We start from the raw sequence: 21,692 nt of genomic DNA, 5'->3' as shown, positions 1-21,692 counted from the left end.
GTAATTACAAAAAAAATCCTTTTTTTACTGCATTTTAAAAAGGCTAAATTTAATATTTTTTAAAATTATATAAATACTTTTATATTTTGAAGTAGTGTTAAATTATTGTTCCATAACAAAAAAGATAAAAATATTAAAGATAGAAAAAACATATCCCCTTGTAATTTATATTTTAAAAATACATAAAAAATATTAAAATATATATATATATATATTTATCTTTTTTCTTCTACCAAACTATAGTCAAAACATATAGTCTAAATTAGGTTTGATGACTCCAAAAAATCGTGCATTAATTCTCAAAATAACACATCCAAGATTACCCAAGAGTCTATTCACATCAATATTTTGACTCAAAGCCCAATAGTCCAAAATCATGGGCCATTTTTCCAGTAAGGAGACCATACTAGGCCCATCCCGACAGCATCTGACGTTGCAACATAAGAAAGGAAAAACCTCAGAGCATCTCCAGTGTCTTCAACGATCGCTGTAACGATTTTTAACCTTTTCGCTCCAAAAAGATGGCCTTACGCTTCACTCTCTCCTCGCCTTCTCCCTCTCTACAGCCACCACTCATCCATTCTCTTCCTCCGGTTAAACTTTCAACTCTGCCCCTTAATTCAAACTTATTCACATATTCTGCCACTCGCTCTCTCCGTCTCCGCTCCACCCGCCGTCTTCCTTCAGTCACTGCCTCTGTCCCTGCCATCGAAACCTCAGGGACTACTGGAACCGATTCAGGGAAGAAAAGGCCGTTGCTGGAAGTCAAGGATTTGACCGCTGTGATTGCTGAGTCGAAACAGGAGATTCTCAAAGGCGTCAACGTTGTCGTTTACGAAGGAGAGGTTGGTTGATAAGTTAAAGTGGTTCAAAGATTATTAAGTGTTGATTTATTTTATAAATAAATAAAATCCAGCATGATTAATTATGTGGGTGTTTTTTTATCTGTGAATAGGTTCATGCTATTATGGGGAAAAATGGGTCTGGTAAGAGCACATTTTCAAAGGTTAGAACTTTATGTTAGTTTAATCATGGTTAAGAGGATTAAAGGGTTAATTATGGTTTTATGATCGGAAGATTTAATGGTTTCTGTTAATTTTTGTAAGGTTCTTGCTGGGCATCCGGATTATGAGGTAACTGGAGGGAGTGTAGTGTTTAAAGGTGAGAACTTGCTTGACATGGAGCCAGAAGAAAGGTCACTTGCTGGGCTTTTTATGAGTTTTCAGTCACCAGTTGAGATTCCTGGCGTTAACAATATTGATTTTCTTAACATGGCTTATAATGCGCGAAGACGGAAACTCGGTCTGCCTGAACTTGGACCTATCGAGGTATGATTATGAAATTTTGCGTTTGTCCAGTTGAATGATTGTATCTATATTTTTCTTCAATGATATTTTGTTTTTTTTATTGCAGTTCTATGCGTATTTGTTTCCAAAACTTGAGCTTGTGAATATGAAGAGTGATTTTCTTAATAGAAATGTGAATGAAGGGTTCAGTGGTGGTGAAAGAAAGCGGAATGAGATTTTACAACTTGCGGTAGTTTTTGACTTGCTTTAATTATTTTGGAGTTTTTGTGAGAAACAAACTGGAATCTGTTCTTGTATTGTTTGGAAATCAATTTGGGCTTTGTGTGTTCTAGGTTTTGGGTGCAGAATTGGCTATATTAGATGAAATTGATTCTGGGTTGGATATCGATGCCCTTCAAGATGTAGCAAAAGCAGTGAATGGGATGTTGACCCCAAACAATGCTGTTTTGATGATTACTCATTATCTTCGGCTTCTGGAATTCATCAAGCCCACGTGCATTCATATCATGGTGAGTCAATTGGAGCATCCTATTTGTTGTTGGTAACGGTGTGCTTGATGTGATAAAGAGATCTATATTACGAAGTAGTGCATTGATCCCAATGAATCTTTTAGTTGTATGTTTGTAATATTGGTCAGTCTTCATTGGAAATCAATTTATAGTTGCATTTCATGAAATAATACAATTATACAACATATATAAACACCCGGGGGAGCTACAAAAAGTTATGTGCTTCTTCTTACACCTCACTCCTTGGCTGCTTCCTGTGGCGGGGAATCTGATATTCTCCTGAAGATAAAAAATAAAGTAAAAAACTTCATAGCTGTACTTGGGGGGGTTTTCAATTCTAATGATTGTGAGAAATATCCATATTATGCAATATTGCTCAACTACTTGATTTCTATTCCTGTGGTTGTGATGCTTTTTAATTTGTCAAAAAACTGTTCGTGTTACTATACCGTGAGATAGAGAAACTACTGTGGCTGTGATGAATGTTTTAATATTGTCCTGACTCCTGAATTTGTTTTTTTCTATGTTCTTTTAGGAGAATGGCAAAATTGTAAAAACCGGTGATATTTCCATAGCAAAGACACTTGAGAAGGAAGGTTACAAAGCAATCTCTGCCTCTTAACTGCTGGCCAATAGGTACTTGCTCTCGCACTTGGATATCTGCTTTTTATTCACTGGGTTAACCACAAGTTGTCATGTAAGGAGAAACGGAGACTAGAACATTTTTCATTGGGATAAGCATGACCAATCATGTGAGGAGAAATCGAGTAGAATGTTCTATATTTTTCAGGTGTCAAACCATGCAGAACTTGGTGTCCTTTTACCTGGTACACATGGATTTAATGGATTTTATTAGGAAGAATATTGTGACCACTTTTGTTGCTGGGACATAAGAAAACTGCAAGATTTGCATCCATGCTCTTTACAAGTGCAGGGATCTCCTGTATAGAATTAGTAGGTGGCCAGTGCACACGTCTATTTCTTAATTCTCTTTCATTTCAATTCTTCTCTGAATTGTATATGTTCAGACGCTGATTTCAACTTGAAAGCAGCTCTCTGCTTTCTTGTGCTCCTAGTCTGAATAATAATATTTCCTTGTCATATTTTGTATGGCCGCACAGTAGCATGGGCGTGAAGAGAAAATACTGGATGCTAGATTAAATGTTGATTACTGTTGAAAGATGCCTCAGGTATGCCCGCTCAAACACGCTGACTTAGATTCTGATTGGCTTCTTGATGAAACTAAAGGAAGTGAGAACAGATAAAATAGAAGATGATGAGTATCAAAGGCCTCTAAGGGGTTGGAAGATCCCTTAGAGGCCATGGCTTAGTTTTTTTTCAGGAAAAAGGAGGGGGGATTTTGAAACGACATGCTAAATAATTTCATCAGTTCTTTTCATTTAGAATAGGTTGGTCAGAAGCAACAAACAGTCCTTGCTTGATGAAAGAAGAAAAAAGGAAGCACAGCTCATCATATGATTCAGTATTAGTTAATGTTTTATTGGCTGCTCATTCTTGCAGGTCCATTTTTGACAAGAAGGGTTATGATGTAATTCCTCTCGAAGAATGGCATTGTTTGTACAAAAGTTTGCAGACCCTGTCATCAAATGATAAGTTTTCGGATTCTTTGAAATTCATAATCTTTCATCTTAATTTGAATCATGTCTAGCATTTCACTTGGCCACCTTCCTCTCTGGAGCACTGCTTTTGTTTTTGGTTCTCTGTAATTCACATGAATAAAAAATCTTTTGTCGACGTGTTTTGTGATCAAATTCTAAAGAAGTATTTGAACTCTTGATCCCTAGCGGGTAAAAGAAGTTAAGTTCGCTATATAGTTATACAACTCAAACTCAGATGAAGATAAGACATGATCACGAGTCAACTCGGTTAACCCATGATAAGATCAAAACAAGGTTATCTTGATGGGAAAAAAAAAATGAATCGTTTAATGTTTGGGTTTTACCCTAAGTAGACCGTGTTATGGGTTCAACTGGATTTTTTCCTCTCCTGTTAACCCTTCATTCAAATAATCCGCCATAAACCTCCTCATTCAAGGTTTTTCAATTGATTTATTGAAACCTTTCTTCGTTCTGGAATGCGTGACTAGTTATCCGACATTCAACGTCAATGCATCCATGGAGGAAAAACAAAGGGATTGGGGAAGTTCGGAGAATATACATGCCAATAAAGGCCTGGTGGATTTTGCAAAAAGTCTGAATTGTGGGTCAATTGTGGCCTGATTGGTCAAGACCTTGAAGTCAGTTTCCTGGCTAAGCATGTTTCTCGACGAAGACTTTGTGTTATTTTTTTCAAAATGTTTCTCAAAAATATTTACAGCATCTTTAGCGTAGTTTGGGATCTAATAAGACTTGTCCTGGAGTTGATCATGATCATGCTACGTGCTTGACGGATTTGGATAATCTATGATTTAGATTGAATATTATCAAGATAGATAAATAAATAATGGTAAAGACTTGGGACTAAGGGGTTTGCTCCCTCTGTGGTCTCAGGTTCGAGTCCTTGGTTGCTCATATGATGGCCACTAGAGACTTACATGGTCGTTAACTTCAGGGCCCGTGAGATTAGTCGTGGTGCGCGCAAGCTGGCCCGGACACCCACGTTAATCTAAAAAAAAAGATAGATAAATAAATAAATTAACGATTATGTTAATGTTATCTTATAATCCACTAAATTATGATCATTCACAAAATTATGATCATTCACACTAATTCCAATATTTGAGAGTTGAGAAATTTGAATTAAAAATACAATCCACGCCCAATAAGTGATTTTTGATCCATGCAAGATTTTAGTTGTTTTATAAAATATATTAAAATAATTTTTTTATATTTTATAAATTTTTTTAATATTAGCATATTAAAATAATCTGAAAATTTAAGAAATTTAATTTAAAAAACAAAAATTTAACAAATTTTTTATTTAAAACACAATGTTAAATAATACTATACAGGAATTTCTCCGTTGTTTTTAAATTTGAGATTATTTTTAAATTATTTTTTATTTTAAAATATATTAAATTAAATGTTATTTTTTTTTATAGACTAGATATGATTTTTAAAAAAAAAAAATAAGATGAAGTAATTACTACCATGTCAATAATTACAATTCAATTCCACTACAACCTCTACAACCTCTGAGCATACCCGATGGTCTCACATTCAACATTACTACACTCCTAAAATATACACACTTGTCACGATAAAAACAAAACCAAACCATCTTTGTAGAGATCTATGAACCAATTAATTACTCTATTCATTTCTTTACTATTCTTCGAAACAAACAATACTATTTCAAGCGATATATATATATATATATATATATATATATATTAAAGTGAATAAAAAAAAATCTAATAAATTACTGTTCCCAGAATTTAAATCCATAAAATTAAAGACAAAAGGAGAGAACAATCTTAATCACTCACGAGATGAACCTCTTAATAACAAAAATTAAAAGGAAAAATAAAAATAATCACCAAAACATTTAATTTTTCATTCTTACCCATGCAAAGGGCCACCGAATCGCAATGCACTCCGTTTTTCACTTGTTACCTATAAATGATCACAATATACCAATATTGTACCTTTTCTCTCGTACTAGAACAGTAAACCCCTCTTCCTTCTTCTCTCTCCTCCCCCCCTTTTTCTACACCAATCTCTTCCCCCCACCCCTCTCTGAACTTCTCACTTTACACTCCTCTCCGATTCCTCGATCGGACGGTCACCAATCACCCTCCATCCATGACTCTCATGACTCCTCCTCCGTTAAATGTAATTGCTAAATCTCCCACTCGTCCTCGCTTATCTTTTCCACTTTAATTTCGATTTTTGAATCAGTTAGGTTTTTTTTGTTTTTTTCAATTTTGTTTAATCTTAGTGTTTGATTTTTAATTTGTGCTGCCCGTCGTTAGCTCTCTAGGGTCTCGACTAACAGATCCAAAGCTCTCACATTGACTTTTGTTCTCTGTAGCAACAAGAAGACGATGAGATGTTGGTCCCACAAACTGACTTTGCTGATGGACCTCAGCCAATGGAAGGTGCCCTTATTTTTCTGTTTGGTGCCTGAGAAAATTGTTTTTTTCTTTATTGGTTTGGATTATTTTCTTTGATGCTTTCCTTTTATTTGTTTTACTGGGCTAATGTGAAAGTAAAGTTTGCTTCTTTTAGAATTAAAGCATGATTTTTAATGCATGATTTAATTTTTTATCATGCCTTTTGCTTATTTTCTTTGATGCTTTCTCTTTACATGGTTTACTGAGCTAATATGAAAGCAAAGGTTACGTCTTTTTTAGGATCGAAGCATGATTTTAATGCATCGTTATTTTTTTTATTGTGACTGGATAGTTGGGTTTTTGCTTGTGTTTGATGGTAATTTCTTTTTTCTGGGATCTGCAAGGGATGATTTTTGATAGGTCGGATGTTTTGGTTTTGGATTATTTTTATTTTTATGGTGGTTAATTTTTTGTAGTAGCACAAGCCGAAACTGCAACAGCAGTTGATTCACAGTCGGTGGATGATCCACCATCTGCTAGGTTTACATGGACGATTGATAATTTTTCGAGGCTAAATGCTAAGAAGCTCTACTCTGATGTTTTTGTTGTTGGAGGCTACAAGTGGTGCGTGGATAATTTCTGTAAATCTTATTGCTCAATATGATGTATTCTTCTTATTTGTGGTGTTTGGTGCCTGCTTTTGATTATTGAATGTTCTGCATGATTGGCTGTCAGGCGGATATTGATTTTTCCAAAGGGTAACAATGTGGATCATTTATCCATGTATCTAGATGTTGCTGATTCAGCAACGTTGCCATATGGCTGGAGTCGATATGCGCAGTTTAGCTTGACTGTTATCAATCAACTTCATCAAAAGTACTCAATTCGGAAAGGTATTCTCTCCCTACTGGTGCACTTGAACTGATCTTTTCTCCTTCAAAAACATTTTATCAATATCCTGGTGCTAAGGTTATCTTGACAGTTCCATTGAACTTTGGTTGGTGCATGTGTGCATGCATGTTTGTGTGTAATCACACAATACTATATCAATGGGAAGTAACCTGCCATAACCATCGTGATAGACAAATCTGTTTGTTCCTAAGCAATCATTATATTAGGCATGTTTTTGTTTATATTTTTCTTTTAAGGTTTTCTTCTCAATTTTTTGCCGTGGCATTTGCGGAGTAGTCCTCCTGGATCATTGATGAGTTTTGTTTGATATAAAATTAGTTGTCAAAAAATGAGCTCTACTTGTATCATATTTGTGTCTGATACTGTTTGCTCCTTGTACATGTCTGGTCATGTGTGATAAACTCTCAGGGTTCATCTGGAATGAAACCTGGAAGTCTTGTCCATTAGATATGATGGTGGAAAATATGGGAGGGCTGCTTAAACTGAATTTGGTGTACATTGGTGATTCAAGCTTGAGTAACTGTAACTGCAACTACAAATGCTTAAGGAATATAATTGCTTGGCAAGGGGGCATTTCATGTGTTTTAACTAGATAGGGGGCATTGTTATTCACGTTGTCACTATGGCTAATAGCTATCTTGGATGTTGAAATTCTTACCATTTTATATTGAAGACAAAGAGATCAAGACATAATATATGAAGGAGAAGAAATGTTTCCTTTAAATATGAACCTTGGATTTTGTTGACATTGGTATGGTGATTAATTGGTCAGACACGTGTAATATGCTGTCCAGAAGAAACATGGACTTTGTAGTTTCCTCGGCATTGGTAAAGTATGCAATAGAGCTGGGTCAGGTGCAGTCTAATCTGGTATGTGGAAAATGGAGATTTACCTTGTAACAGCTTGAACAAATTCATTATTGATTGTTTTTCCTTAAAGAAATGAACATATACGCATATTTTCCTAGGATGTAGGCAAAATTAACTGAATGCATGGTCATGACTTTCCTTTATTTCATTATTAGACACGCAGCACCAGTTCAATGCACGTGAGAGTGATTGGGGATTCACTTCATTCATGCCTCTTGGGGAATTGTATGACCCTGGGAGAGGGTATCTTGTAAATGACACGTGTGTAGTTGAAGCTGATGTTGCTGTTCGTAAGGTCATTGATTACTGGTCACATGATTCGAAGAAGGAGACTGGCTATGTTGGTCTAAAGAACCAAGGAGCAACATGCTACATGAACTCTCTCCTTCAGACGCTGTATCATATTCCTTATTTCAGAAAGGTTTATTGTATTCTACTTTTTGTAATTCGAACTATTGAAATTATGAAGAATTTCTTAAATTTTTTTTTGAAATTATGCACAAGCCTCTTTATGTGAGATGTTAATTGCAGGCTGTATATCATATGCCAACGACTGAGAATGATATCCCATCAGGGAGCATTCCTCTGGCTTTGCAGAGTTTGTTTTATAAACTTCAATACAGTGACACTAGTGTAGCAACAAAAGAGCTGACAAAGTCTTTTGGCTGGGATACATATGACTCTTTCATGCAGCATGATGTCCAAGAACTTAATAGGGTTCTGTGTGAAAAGCTTGAAGATAAAATGAAGGTACAGGGTGTTTAATAGTCTTAGGATATGTTTCTTCATTGCTAAAATGTGCTAAAATGTGGGTGAAGGACTACTGGATTCATATTCATTTTGGTTTACTGTCACAGGGAACTGTTGTGGAGGGCACTATACAACAGTTATTTGAAGGGCACCATATGAATTATATTGAATGCATCAATGTTGACTATAAGTCAACAAGAAAGGAGTCATTTTATGGTACAGATTTTGGTTACAGCGGATAATAGTAAATTATCCGAGATTCATCTTGTGGACCTCATGGAATTTTATATATATATATATAATTGTAGATCTTCAGCTTGATGTCAAAGGCTGTCGGGATGTTTATGCTTCTTTTGATAAGTATGTGGAGGTGGAACGTCTTGAAGGTGACAATAAATATCATGCTGAACAACATGGATTACAGGTGACATGAATTTTAAACTCTGGAACTTGAAGCTTTTGCATATTTTAATTTCTTGGGAAGTGCATTTAAATGAAAATGCTGCAAATGCCTTTAGTTTTTGCATGGTTTGCTCTTTGACAAATGTTTTATGATGTGCTCTGCTTTTGGATGTTTTCAGGATGCTAGAAAGGGTGTCCTATTCATTGACTTCCCCCCAGTTCTCCAACTTCAACTTAAAAGGTTCGAGTATGATTTTATGCGGGATACAATGGTGAAGGTTAGTAATTGACTGGAATTATTTCTTTTATGAAATGCACATGGTTTGCTTGTTTTTTTCCATCATACCATTTGTATTTTCTATTCTCATGCAAGAAATTTCAATTATATGATTCTTAGGATGTACAACACAAGTTCTCTTATTGTTTGGTGGTCCTTTTATGTGTTTGACTGATGATTGTAGAAAGTGCCTTGCTTATTTCACTTATTTATGCAGATAAATGATCGCTATGAGTTCCCTTTGCAACTTGATCTTGATAGAGAGAATGGGAAATATTTATCACCTGAGGCTGACCGCAGTGTCCGCAATCTATACACCCTTCACAGGTATCATTCTCTGGCTCTTATGACAAGATAGAACCTTTACCATGCCTTATTTATTTATGATATGTATTCGTGCAATTTGGTTTACGGAATCAATCACTATTCTTTCCTTTTTTGCAGTGTTTTGGTTCACAGTGGTGGTGTGCATGGTGGACACTACTATGCTTATATCAGACCAACTCTCTCAGATCAGTGGTATGCAATCTGTTAACTGAGGCTGGTTTCAGCAATCTATGTATATCCTTGCTTTTATATTATTTCTTTTTAAACTTATCAGTATGTTTCTACCGACTGAAATGCTTGTGAAGGAAATGAGTGTCTTAAGCAAATCTTTTTTCCCATTCCATACCATCTTGGTTTTGTTGAAAAATTCTTGATGAAACTCTATGAGATCACTTAAGCATCTGGTTTCTTGTTGGTATATATTCTTTTCTTAAACTTGGCTCCACCAGTCTTTCATCTCACTGGCATGCTTGAACTTGGTTATTTATGCCTTTTCTTTTAAGCATATTCTCAAGCAGCATCTTTGCTGTGTACTATATGAGTTCTGCTGATCTGTTTTTGCATTGAACTTGGGCTGTCTGATTGTGTCTTTCATCTCACAGCTTAAAACTCATGGCATGTAGGTTCAAATTTGATGATGAGCGGGTGACCAAAGAGGATATCAAAAGGGCATTAGAGGAGCAGTATGGTGGTGAGGAAGAGGTAAGATTTTCCAGCATGCCTGTTAGTTTCCATTTACTTTCAGTTCATTCATATAATCTTTGTTCTCCTTGTTTCTGTCAAACAGTTACCACAAACAAATCCTGGCTTCAACAACTCTCCCTTCAAGTTTACAAAGTACTCAAATGCTTATATGCTTGTGTATATTCGTGAAAGTGACAAGGAAAAAATAATCTGTAATGTGGACGAGAAGGACATTGCAGAGCACCTCAGGGTGAGATGTTGATTATTTTTCTGTTCCTTTAAAGTTGTGTTTCCATGTTCTATTTTACTAACAATGTTTTTGCCATGCACTTCAAATATCTCATTTCAGATAAGATTGAAGAAAGAACAGGAGGAAAAGGAGCAAAAGAGAAAGGAAAAAGCAGAGGCGCACTTGTACACCATAATAAAGGTTGCGTCTCTCCCTCTCTCACGCACAAACACATGCGAATTGCCCTGATGCATGCATGAATTCAATGCTGTGCTTTATGTTTTCTGGTATATCATAGGATCTATATTTTTGGGAAAAATAAGTTACTGATTCAGTTATTCTGTGCCTTTAGGTTGCACGCAGTGAGGATCTACTTGAACAGATTGGCAAGGATGTATATTTTGATCTTGTGGACCATGACAAAGTACGAAGTTTCCGTATCCAGAAACAGATAACCTTCAACCTTTTCAAGGTACATCATTTTTCTTTGTTAATCCATATTTGAAAATTGTGGCTTCATTTTCATTTTTGCAGCCACTTTTGTTGATGTCTTATATTCCAATTCACAATTTTAACATATTAACATTCATCCACAAGTTAGCCCTCAAGCTTACAGACAGTTGCACCAAAGGTGTTAATTGTCTTGCATATTGTTAAATTTTCAACCATACAATTGAGTGCTCAAACATGCTGACAGCTGCACCAAAGTTACTGTTATCTGGAATATTGTTGAATTTCAAATCATATAAAGAAGTGAGTGGGTTCATTCTGGGGAGCAGTCACTTCATAAAGCACACCTTTTTTCTTGATTTCCCCTCCCATGCCCCTGCTTCAAATTGAGTTATAATTGGATAATGGACTATGCTGTGTGTCAATGCTCAATGGCGGGAATATCAACTTTGATTCTGTAATGGAGCATCCAACCTAAAAGTTTAAACCAGCACAGCTGCATGCACACAATACAGCCTATATGGGGTCATACCAATACCAAGTTTCATTATCAACCAACATTGGATCCCATGTATTAGTAATTCTTCCTTGAATCTTCTTCTTGGTGACAGTCTTCTTCACTATCTCTTTTATGGTACAAAAGTTGCTCGTATCTTATTTTCTATTGTTTTCTTAGTAATATTCTTATAACTATGAATTCTTATTGTATATTTATTTTGGTCTTTCTAATTGATGGTCTTCCAATTTATTTTCACAGGAAGAAGTTGCTAAAGAATTTGGTATACCAGTGCAACTTCAACGTTTTTGGTTGTGGGCAAAGCGACAAAACCATACATACCGTCCAAATCGACCACTGACTCCTCAGGAGGAAGCACAGTCTGTAAGTCGAGATTGATTACATCCTCTTGCTTGGTCATTGCTGAATATGCACATGTGCTATTGCATGCATCTTGATTCTCTGGGTAATTATGTGAACAGACATGCTAATATAGATGACCCTTCCATTATCATGAAATTTTGTGTGACTCTGGAAAATATGGAAAATTAAATCCTAGTCTTACTCAAATGAGAGCCCCGGGAAATATTATCATGGTTGTTGAATTAGGGTTTTTGGATATGCATTTCTTTCTTCATCCTTGACAACCTGAAGATGCAGGGTGCTTGTGAGTTTGTATTTTGCTTTGGTGAATGATTCCCAAAAGAAAAAAAAAATTGTGGCTTGTTGAATTATGGTTTTTGTGATGATGTATTTATTTCCTCTCTTTTTGTCCCAAAATGAGAAGTCCAAACACCAAATGATCAGTCCAAACTGAACCTGCAGGTATACAAACTTTGACTATTCTGTAGAAGTTTATGCACTTCTGATTGGTTTAGACCCATGCAAATTTAAATGTGTGCTTATGGTAGTATTAGCTTTAGGGGGTACTTGTCCATTTTGTTTTCATAATAACTGGGAGGCATTGTAGGTTGGACAATTGAGAGAGGTTTCTAATAAGGCAAATAACGCAGAGCTAAAGCTGTTTCTGGAAGTAGAAATTGGACAGGTTTGTTATATGCTTTATCCTTTTCCATTGATTCCTTTTTAATGGTTTTTGGGTTTATTTTGATGAATGTTGTTTGATATCTTACTATAACTTATCTCTGTGATGATCCAGGATTTGCGACCTGTTCCTCCACCTGAGCAGACTAAAGAGGATATCCTTCTTTTCTTTAAACTTTATGATCCATCGAAGGAGGAACTCCGGTATTCCCACGTACGCTTTACTTTTGTTAGGAATTGCAGCCAGTTACTGTTGCTGAACTTCTTTGATGACAGGTATGTAGGGAGGCTGTTTGTAAAGGGTAGCGGCAAGCCATTGGAGATCCTGACGAAACTAAATGAAATGGCTGGCTTTGCTCCTGACCAGGAGATTGAACTTTACGAGGCTAGTCATTTACATTAAGTTTGTAGTCCAACACTATTCTGTTTTTTAAGGGATCAAAATTTAGTTTCAGCAAATACCTCTCTCCTGTTTTCTTTCAGGAAATAAAGTTTGAACCTAATGTCATGTGCGAACACATTGACAAGAGGCTCAGTTTTCGTTCTAGTCAGGTACTTAAAATCAACTTCTTAATGCAAAGTTCTTGTGAATAAATTCATCTTTAGCAAATTACTTTATGTCTTGTATTCATCCCTCCTGGCTATTTTGGCAGCTTGAAGATGGAGATATTGTTTGCTATCAGAAACCTCCTCCAATGGGAAGTGACGAACAGTGCCGCTACCCTGATGTGCCTTCCTTCCTTGAGTACATGCACAATCGCCAGGTATACTGTGATTTGATAAGAGATTGAATTCTCTTTACTGTTGAACGGAACATTTTGCTGTTGAAAAGTTTTGGATTTCTGTCCCACCATGGCTTGGTAGTTTTCATACTAGTAGCTGGATGCTTGGTATTGGTATAATGGCACATTTGCAACCTGGAAAAGAGTCCTGGGTAACTGGCTTTACCCAGCAGGTCTGCAATTTTCATTCTTTCCAGTGAATGGAATGCAAAAAGAACAGAAAAGAAAAAAGAAACTGAAACCACAACATGACTTTAGCTATTATTCTGCAGTATTAAATTATGAGAATAAAAAAGAATAGAAATAGTAATAACTTGTTTAAAAAATTTCTGATGATTTTAAAAAAATGACGATCTTTTGGACAATAGGTCCACTTCAACATGCAGAAAACATATTATTGAAGGCAAGTGGAAGGTCACAAGCTGGAGGAATGAAAGTCCAAAACCATTAACAAGAACAGTTTCAGGCATTGAATACAGAATTAGCGAAGAATCTGAATGTAGATAACATAACTCAGCATAGAAAACCTAACTCAACTAGATACAGTCGTAAGAAATCAAATGGAGAAAAATCCAAATGCTGAAACAAGTCAGTAGCAGTGCCCATCAAATTCCATTTTCTATCTTGCAGTATAACTTAGAAATAGTGAATGGGTTGATGATGAGACCTAAGTGAGAGATCACTGATGAGAGAGAACAGTTGATGTGAACTGAAATATAAGTGATGAAGAATTGCTTTGTTTCCAGAGCTCAGTTATTTTTGAGATTTTGCTTTTATTGGGGAAGGAAAAGAATGCAATTTAGTTCTATTTTTTTGTATATCCAGTTTTATGGTTGACCTGCCAGGTCTTGACTGGTTTTCACCAGGATACCTATCTGGGTCTCTAAAAACCCTGCAAGGTCACCTGGGTTTGGCCTGGTGAAAGAACAGAAACCTGAATTGGTCCTTGGCTTCAGTCAAGGTTCATATCTAACAGGCCTGGCTAGTTTAGACAACAATGGTTCAAACTATGTTATCATGAGCTGTTATATTCTGGAAATACTAATACTACCATATTGTATATGTTGTATTCCGCTACCTCAGTTTTATGTTTCCTGATCCATAGGTTGTTCGTTTTCGATCTTTGGAGAAATCGAAAGAAGATGAATTCTGTCTTGAGCTGTAAGTGAATTTAACCTGGAATGTGACTAATTGGTTTTAAGTCTTTATTTTGTGTTTGCTTATACTCTTTCCTATTTCAGTTCAAAGCTCCACACTTATGATGATGTTGCAGAAAGAGTAGCTCACCATCTTGGCTTGGATGACCCATCCAAAATTAGGCTTACATCTCATAACTGTTACTCCCAGCAACCTAAACCCCAGCCCATCAAGTACCGAGGAGTGGATCATTTGTCTGATATGCTGGTGCACTACAATCAGGTATACCATAAAATTTTAGATCTCTACCAGTTGTTTTTTCATCTCTCTGTTATAATGCCTGATTTTTTGTTTGTTTTGCTTGATAGACATCTGATATTCTATACTATGAAGTATTAGACATCCCTCTACCAGAATTGCAAGGCCTTAAAACATTGAAAGTTGCTTTTCATCATGCTACTAAGGATGAGGTTAGTGCAGATGATGAAACATTAGTTCTCTTAGTGCAATTACTTTGTGTATTATAATTTTTGTGTTTCATGGAACCTCACATGATCTCAGGTAGTGATTCATACCATTAGATTGCCAAAACAGAGCACTGTAGGTGATGTCATTAATGACCTTAAGGCAAAGGTAAATGGTTGCAACTCTCTCTGGACGAAAGGAAGTTTTTAATCCACCTCTCTTTTGCACCTTTTCTGCTGGATTTATTTCATAATTTGTGTGGAAGTTGCACTTACTGATGCGAATACCAATCTCATTCTCAATTGCTTCTTTCGCTGCTTGTGCATTTCTTATTGGACTAAGCATATCACCATGTTCCTTATTTTGGAATAGGTGGAGCTGTCTCATCCTAATGCTGAACTTAGATTGCTTGAGGTTTTCTATCACAAGATCTACAAGGTATCATATTTACCTGTAATTTTTGTGTACTTTGAAAGGTATCAATTATAAAGATTTGTTGTTTGTCCTCTGAAGCTTGTCCTCTGAAGCAAGGGTCCTGTGATGTGTTGTGCTTTTTTTTCTTTGTTTTTTCTCTTTAGAAATAAGCAAGCTCTGTTGTATATGGATGAAATATTTTAAATAATTTAGCGATAGAATTATGTGGGATTCTTTATGTTATAGGTAAAATGTATTTGCAAAGTCATTCCCTTTGTATCAGACTTGAATCATATGCATGTGCATATTAGAATATGTTTTTACATGAGTCATGGATGGTAAATGATCTACTTAAATCAAATAATATGAAGAAAAAACCTACATTAGCTCACGTCAATTTCATTTTTGATGGTTCCAGAAATTTTGTTTTCAACCAAATATTTCATGGATTAATGAGATATGGGGTTCTACTTCTAAACAAGCTCAGTTGAGTTGAAAATGTGAGTGTCAATTACATGACCTGTCAGAGAATTTGGGTGGGTGTAGCACTTGATCTGTGGTTAGATGTTCACGAGTATAATGCTTAAACCTCAAGGGAGAGTTGGTTTATGAGAAGTCTAGATCTATGCGAAAGCTAAAAGTCCTCTTACCATGAACATATTCATCAGCTTTATATTTGCAGCTCCTAGGAAACACCGAGGGAGTCTGAATGGGCGTGCATGTTCTTTTAACCTGTTATGTTAACTTTTCTATCTCTGCAGTATTTTTACTCATTAGGCCACTTCATCTTTTCAGATCTTTCCACACAATGAAAAAATCGAGAACATTAATGATCAATACTGGACATTACGTGCAGAGGAGGTAAGCTATCTAGCATTGAGCGTCTGGCTGTTGGTACATTGCAGCTGACCATTCAGTTTGACATGGAATTATGAATTGCTTAAATCCGCGCGCCCCTGCACCCAAACCCCCCCCCCCAAATTCCATTTTATGCATTGCGTTGCTCATATTCCATCTTACGCTTTGCTCAAGTTCTGAAGTAACCCGTGCAGAAAGATTTATATGTTCTATCATTCATTCTCTTTCGTTTTTCCTTTATACTTAAATTCTCCTAATGTGGGTCCACCAAATAGTTTGTTAGCTAGTTTAGCTTTTGTTTTTAATTTGTCTCACAACTGTTCAAGATTGAAATTTTCTTTCATGTTGTTCTGTAGAACCTTGGAATAGAAAGGTAGAAATGGGATAAATGAGTCCTTGTTAGTCAAATGTGATGTAGGAAAACTTGGTGAAAGAGGATAAAATTGAACAAATCTCTCAGACCTTTTTCTGGCTCTCATGTTTTGAACTAATTTTCTTCGTGTTTAGTCTCTCTACTTGTCGCACATCCCTTGATATGATTCATTGATGGATTCCATTAATGATGCATCTATATTTTGCCACATTGCCTTAGGTTCCTGAAGAAGAGAAAAACCTTGCTCCTCACGATCGCTTGATTCATGTTTATCATTTCATGAAAGACACAACTCAAAACCAGGTGGTAAGTACATTTAAATTTTATTTCCAACTACTTTTTGGTTGGCACTTTGTTTAAATGTTTCTTCTCCTATGACAGTTATCAATTATTTCCATGTTTGGATGGTCAAGTTATATATGTTTCTGGTATATCTTTTTCAACACTCGTGGTTTATATTTAACGGCAGGTTCAGAATTTTGGAGAACCGTTTTTCCTGGTCATTCATGAGGGTGAGACTTTGACTGAAGTCAAAATGCGCATACAGAAAAAATTGCAGGTTCCTGATGAAGAATTTTCAAAGGTATTCTTTTAATGCCAAAACAATCATTGGGCCACACAATGTGATAGACATTGCATTTCCAGTCTTGAGACAATATTTCACCATGTTTCGTATTAACAAGATTAGCTTTTTGTAGATACAAACTTTTGGTATCTTTATTTCTAATATTTGTTTGCTTTTTTTTTTTTTGGTGCAGTGGAAGTTTGCTTTTTTGTCTCTAGGTCGCCCTGAGTATCTTCAAGATTCAGACATCGTGTCCAACCGTTTTCAGGTGTCTCTTTCTCACATGCGCTCGTGCGCACACCCACTCGCCCACACACATGCCTATCTGCCATTTTTCATGGGCACTGACATGACAACTTTTCTGACAGTTTCTTACTCTTCCATTTTCTGTTTGATCAGAGAAGGGATGTTTATGGTGCTTGGGAGCAGTATCTTGGATTGGAGCATTCTGACAATGCTCCTAAAAGGTCATATGCTGCTAATCAGGTATGTGCTGTCTTGTAATTAGAAGCAAGCATCAAGCTTATAGGCAAGGTTATTGGTCAAGCTAAAAAAATGATTTTTGATAATTGAATTATTAACGGCAGATAATGGTTTTAAGCACCACCAATAAAGTGCTTTGTCATGTACATAGATGATAATGAATTCTATTGTCTCAAAAGCTTTGAAGTGACCTTGCCTTCATTTTACAGAATCGTCATACATTTGAGAAGCCGGTAAAAATCTACAACTAGGAAGCAACGAGGAAGCAAAGCTAGTGCATCAGCTGAATCAAAGACCGTGATTCCCTACAAACTGTTGCAAAATGGACCAGCGAAGAAACAAGCTTGCAACCAGAGCAAAATAGTGGTTTTGATAGATGTGTAATTCTTTCATGTAGGGAGAGGGTGAACTCATGGCATAAAAACATGTTCCCTCAATAGTTTTGACCTCTCTCTCTCTCTCTCGGGTGAAGTAGATGACATTTGATCCTTAAAATCCCATTGTAATTTAGTCCGTAAGATTTTGTTGTGGGGGATGTATAGGGGGTATAGGTGTGTGTTTTTAAATTATTGTCTTTCCATTTGCAAGCATCCTTCTGTGGATTTCCCTTGATGTATTAGAGAATCATTAGAGCCTCCTTGAGGCGCATGTATAATGTGCTGTTTGTCTGCTTGTTCTGTGCTTCCCTGAGACTGCAAATGAAATGAACGCCGTATCTCCTCGAGGCCACCCTCACCTTCTTCATCTTTACCTTCGATTGCATTGTGGTCTTCTCTGTACAATGGTGATGACACTTGTAGCTTAATTGCCCCTTCAATTTGAATTCCAATATATGGCTGCAGCCTGCAAGCATTTATAAGCACCGCGTTTTTGTTTTCGTAAGAGGAGTTATTTCTAACCCGAACCGGTCTGCAATGTTTTAAAAGAGTGCATTAAAGTGTGTTCCCTCGCTAGAAAAAAACCCCATTAGAATGTCATTTTCTTTGCTGGTGCGCACGGTTGGTGATTGCTGAATTTTGATGGTGCATAGCTGTGAAATCCACGTTCGCCACCTACCGGTTCGACCAGTAATGCCGGCAACATTTAACACGCATTTAACGCGCACCTTCCAGCATCCACAACATTTAACACGCATTTAACGCACACCTTCCAGCATCCACAACATTTAACAGCATTTAACACACCCCTTCCAGCATCCATACGTAGAACTAGCTATGCAAATCATAAACGTATCTCAGAAAATATTTTTCAAAAACTACCATGGGACAGAGTATCAAGTTCTGTAATAAATGTTTTGGATCTTTCTGTTAAAATAATAATAATATATGTTTATGTCAGCAAGAATTGGTACGTAACGATTAGCCGATACTTGCTAGAATTCGGAATTTGTCCACCTTTGCCACCTGCTTGCTTGCCTGCCAGATAATGTTCACACACAGGATATGCCTGCATGATTACAGATTCTAAATCCCTTCATTAGGAGTCGAAGTTTTGAGACAGAACGAAAGGGGCTACAGCAATGGCATCCATGTTGTCTAGTGTTATCTTTCCTCCACCACCTTCTTTGATCATCTCGGTCATGTCTGTGGTTAGTCTGGTAGCACTAGCAGGTCTTGGAATATCTGAAATCTTAGGAAAGCATTTACAGTACTCAAGATTCTGGAATTTGAACTCTGAAAAGTCTACAAGAAAGCAGATCAAACTCTCCAGCAGAACTGGCATGCTTTTGTTTTATGTGCCGGCTTTTCTTACTGGTGTCGCTTCTTTTGTGCTTTATCCAAATCACGATCTCAGGCTGTTCCTGGTCAAAGCAACTCTCACCATACATTTCTTCAAGAGAATCATTGAGGTAATCAATACACCTGTGATCTTGAAACTCTTCAATACATTGCTAGGAACTTAGGTTGCTTGAACCTGAGTAATTCTGAACTTGTTCTACCATGTTATGCAGGTGCTGTTTGTTCACAAGTATAGTACTAGCGGGGTGGTTCTTGATTCCGCAATTCTTATAAGCTCCAGTTATTTCTCAGCTACTTCAAGCATGATCCATGGTCAGTATTTAACACAAGGGTTTCCTGAGCCACAAGTGGACCTGACGTATCCTGGGGTTTTGCTGTTCTTGTTGGGGATTTTTGGCAACCTCTATCACCACCTTCTTCTCGCCTCTTTGAGAACAAAGAGTGACAAAGAATACAAGATTCCCAAAGGTGGTTTGTTTGGCCTAGTGATATGCCCCCACTATCTCTTTGAGGTGTTAGGGTTCATAGGAATATTATTCATTTCTCAAACACTGTATCCCTTATGCTTCACTGTGGGCACAATTGTTTACTTGATGGGAAGGAGTTTCGCTACACGGAGATGGTACCTCTCCAAATTTGAAGATTTCCCTAAGGATGTCAAGGCCCTTATTCCCTATGTATTTTGAATCTCAAATTCTCCTCCTCCTTGTTTGATTAAATAAAAGATTCATATCCTGTTTCTTGCGAGTTTGTAAGAGATTGCTTTGCCAGTTTTTTAAGATCGTTCATTTTTACTAAATATTATGGCGACCCCCTCTAGATCTTTAGAATGGACATTCCAAGGCTTTTTTTATTTTATTTTATTTTATAAAAATCAAAGAAATCTACCAGCATGATCATCATCCATCAGATCAGGTGCCCTACAGAATTGATTTTTTGGAAGGACTTTCCTAAAATTTCAACTGAAAAAAGGTGCTTTAATAAATATAACCTACAGTGGCATGGCATCCCACAATTGCCATAAAAATAGGGGCCCATTAAATCTGATTCGAGCATCTCATAAATCTAATAGTTATTCTGACATGGGCCTGGGAGTCGGATCCAGCTTGGTCATAGATATTGAAGCTTAAATGGAATCTTATAATCCATATTGGACCATTTTGGCTTTTTTTGGGGGGGTTGGAATCTTATAATCCATATTGGACCATTTCGGCTTTTGGGGGGGGGTTCGTAATTACGCACAGCCCAAATTAAAATTGTTTTTAGTAGTTCTCACACCTCTTAATTTCTCTCTCCTTCCTTTCCCATGCAGGCTGTTAATTACAAACCATGCTAAAAAGTATCATTATTTTTTTCGCTGTTTATCTAGACATGTAGTATTATTATATATTGTAATAATATAATAACGAAATTATTCTTACTAATTTTTTTTTATTAATTATGCGGTTGAGAATATTATGGGATATATTTAGTATTTAAAAAATGATTAGAGATAAAATAATTTGTTCAAATTTCTTAGGCTACAGTGAAATTTTAATTTTTAGGTTGGAAGCTTTTTTTTATTTTAAAAAATAAATAATAAAGATACAACCATGCTCTTAGGAGGGATATGCATGTTTTGAGGGCTTTCTCCATCGTTTTTTTATTATTAAAATAATTCAAATATAAAATTATCCTTTTACTTCAACAACAACAAAGTTGCATGAAAGAGTGTTTTCATTGTTTTTATATGGTTGCCAAACTAGGAGCGGGCTGATTTTATCGCCAAATCCAGACGCATTGGGTTTGGAGTGGTTATTAAGTCTGGATGTCTTAGGTCTTGGGTCTTACGTTGTTGCCATGCCTTTGTCGTGTGAGTTAAACATGGTTGCTGACCCCAAAATGTATAAATCTGACATGCTAGCCAGACTTATTTTTTGAGGTTTATCTTAGACAACTCATTCATCAACCCATCCAAACAATTCTAAATAAATCCTTTGTCTTTTTTTCTTTTATTTTTAAACTTAAAAAAGATAAATTTCTTGAATAGGGTAAAGAAAGTTTAGGGAAATAATTTTTTTTCCCTTTATTTTTTTCAGCTCCATAATATAGACATTAAGATTTATTAGAATAATTAATATATATACCACTAATAATTGTATATCCAAATTATTTTTATATCAATCTTATCATTAAACTACGCTACAAATTATAATTGTAACATTAAAACTATTTATATAGTTGTAAATTTTTTTATTTGGTTTTTAATTTTTGATAATTCTTAATTTCTTGATTATCATCCTTAATTCTTGAATGATTCTTTAATTTAATCCTAATTTCATACAACTCGAATTTAATTGAAGCCTAACTAGGGAGAAAATATGGGAAGAGAAATGAATGGGATAAATTACTGTTAACTCATTGTACTTATATCATGACTAGGACTGTAAATTTAATAGGTGAACTTGAGTAATCAGAACTAATCTAATATGATATTTTTTTTGTTTCAATTGCTAACCATTTGTTTTATTTTATTATTTGATAATTAATTATTTCACAATTTCACTTGATTAAGTTAGGTAAATGTTAGAATAATGATAAACTTAAAATTTTTTTATAGCCTCT

The 21,692-nt window shown here is 35.9% G+C and overlaps 3 protein-coding genes across 6 annotated transcripts; all 3 read left to right on the top strand.

Annotated features, from left to right (window-relative positions):
* The first annotated feature begins 456 nt into the window (after positions 1 to 456).
* NAP7 (non-intrinsic ABC protein 7) lies at positions 457 to 3,500 on the top strand. 3 transcript variants are annotated; one of them, XR_843469.1, is made up of 8 exons: positions 457 to 845; positions 956 to 1,006; positions 1,107 to 1,328; positions 1,414 to 1,536; positions 1,640 to 1,816; positions 2,352 to 2,452; positions 2,941 to 3,006; positions 3,338 to 3,500. XR_843469.1 is itself a non-coding variant. In XM_011034663.1 (7 exons), the coding sequence occupies exons 1-6, from the start codon at positions 522 to 524 to the stop codon at positions 2,436 to 2,438; spliced, it is 984 nt and encodes a 327-aa protein (XP_011032965.1). In that variant the 5' UTR covers positions 457 to 521; the 3' UTR covers positions 2,439 to 2,452; positions 3,338 to 3,500. The 3 variants fall into 3 exon arrangements, 1 of the variants encoding a protein (XP_011032965.1); XR_843468.1 differs by having other exon boundaries at positions 2,938 to 3,006; XM_011034663.1 differs by lacking the exon at positions 2,941 to 3,006.
* Positions 3,501 to 5,430: 1,930 nt separating this feature from the next.
* LOC105131613 (ubiquitin carboxyl-terminal hydrolase 12-like) lies at positions 5,431 to 18,078 on the top strand. 2 transcript variants are annotated; one of them, XM_011034655.1, is made up of 32 exons: positions 5,431 to 5,610; positions 5,810 to 5,876; positions 6,308 to 6,455; positions 6,567 to 6,724; positions 7,769 to 8,034; positions 8,145 to 8,363; positions 8,471 to 8,579; positions 8,672 to 8,787; positions 8,945 to 9,043; positions 9,260 to 9,369; positions 9,487 to 9,561; positions 9,993 to 10,071; positions 10,157 to 10,303; positions 10,403 to 10,483; positions 10,635 to 10,754; positions 11,490 to 11,612; positions 12,199 to 12,276; positions 12,388 to 12,476; positions 12,549 to 12,657; positions 12,756 to 12,824; positions 12,926 to 13,036; positions 14,160 to 14,215; positions 14,296 to 14,473; positions 14,560 to 14,661; positions 14,753 to 14,824; positions 15,029 to 15,094; positions 15,866 to 15,931; positions 16,521 to 16,607; positions 16,771 to 16,884; positions 17,060 to 17,134; positions 17,266 to 17,352; positions 17,559 to 18,078. In XM_011034655.1, exons 1-32 carry the CDS (start codon positions 5,581 to 5,583, stop codon positions 17,598 to 17,600), a joined length of 3,348 nt encoding a protein of 1,115 aa, XP_011032957.1. In that variant the 5' UTR covers positions 5,431 to 5,580; the 3' UTR covers positions 17,601 to 18,078. The 2 variants fall into 2 exon arrangements, with proteins under 2 accessions (XP_011032957.1, XP_011032955.1); XM_011034653.1 differs by having other exon boundaries at positions 16,768 to 16,884.
* Positions 18,079 to 18,548: 470 nt separating this feature from the next.
* On the top strand, positions 18,549 to 19,882 carry LOC105131612 (3-oxo-5-alpha-steroid 4-dehydrogenase 2-like). The gene is made up of 2 exons (XM_011034652.1): positions 18,549 to 19,198; positions 19,301 to 19,882. The coding sequence occupies exons 1-2, from the start codon at positions 18,869 to 18,871 to the stop codon at positions 19,772 to 19,774; spliced, it is 804 nt and encodes a 267-aa protein (XP_011032954.1). The 5' UTR covers positions 18,549 to 18,868; the 3' UTR covers positions 19,775 to 19,882.
* The last annotated feature ends 1,810 nt before the right edge of the window (positions 19,883 to 21,692 follow it).

Source organism: Populus euphratica, unplaced genomic scaffold (assembly GCF_000495115.2).
Source record: "Populus euphratica unplaced genomic scaffold, PopEup_1.0 scaffold24.1, whole genome shotgun sequence".
Lineage (NCBI taxonomy): Eukaryota > Viridiplantae > Streptophyta > Magnoliopsida > Malpighiales > Salicaceae > Populus > Populus euphratica.
The sequence above is the reverse complement of the archived record's forward strand: the minus strand, read 5'-3'. Positions and strand labels throughout refer to the sequence as shown.

Bases quoted from the DNA above. Each gene is read 5' to 3' on its own strand.
- NAP7 (XM_011034663.1), top strand. From the start codon at position 522: ATGGCCTTACGCTTCACTCTCTCCTCGCCTTCTCCCTCTCTACAGCCA. The intron at 1,007-1,106 runs GTTAGAACTTTA...AATTTTTGTAAG, and splicing joins GTAAGAGCACATTTTCAAAG to GTTCTTGCTGGGCATCCGGA. The intron at 1,537-1,639 runs GTAGTTTTTGAC...TGTGTGTTCTAG, and splicing joins ATGAGATTTTACAACTTGCG to GTTTTGGGTGCAGAATTGGC.
- LOC105131613 (XM_011034653.1), top strand. From the start codon at position 5,581: ATGACTCTCATGACTCCTCCTCCGTTAAAT. The intron at 8,580-8,671 runs GTACAGATTTTG...ATATAATTGTAG, and splicing joins AAGAAAGGAGTCATTTTATG to ATCTTCAGCTTGATGTCAAA. The intron at 10,755-11,489 runs GTACATCATTTT...TTATTTTCACAG, and splicing joins TAACCTTCAACCTTTTCAAG to GAAGAAGTTGCTAAAGAATT.
- LOC105131612 (XM_011034652.1), top strand. From the start codon at position 18,869: ATGGCATCCATGTTGTCTAGTGTTATCTTTCCTCCACCACCTTCTTTG. The intron at 19,199-19,300 runs GTAATCAATACA...CATGTTATGCAG, and splicing joins TCTTCAAGAGAATCATTGAG to GTGCTGTTTGTTCACAAGTA.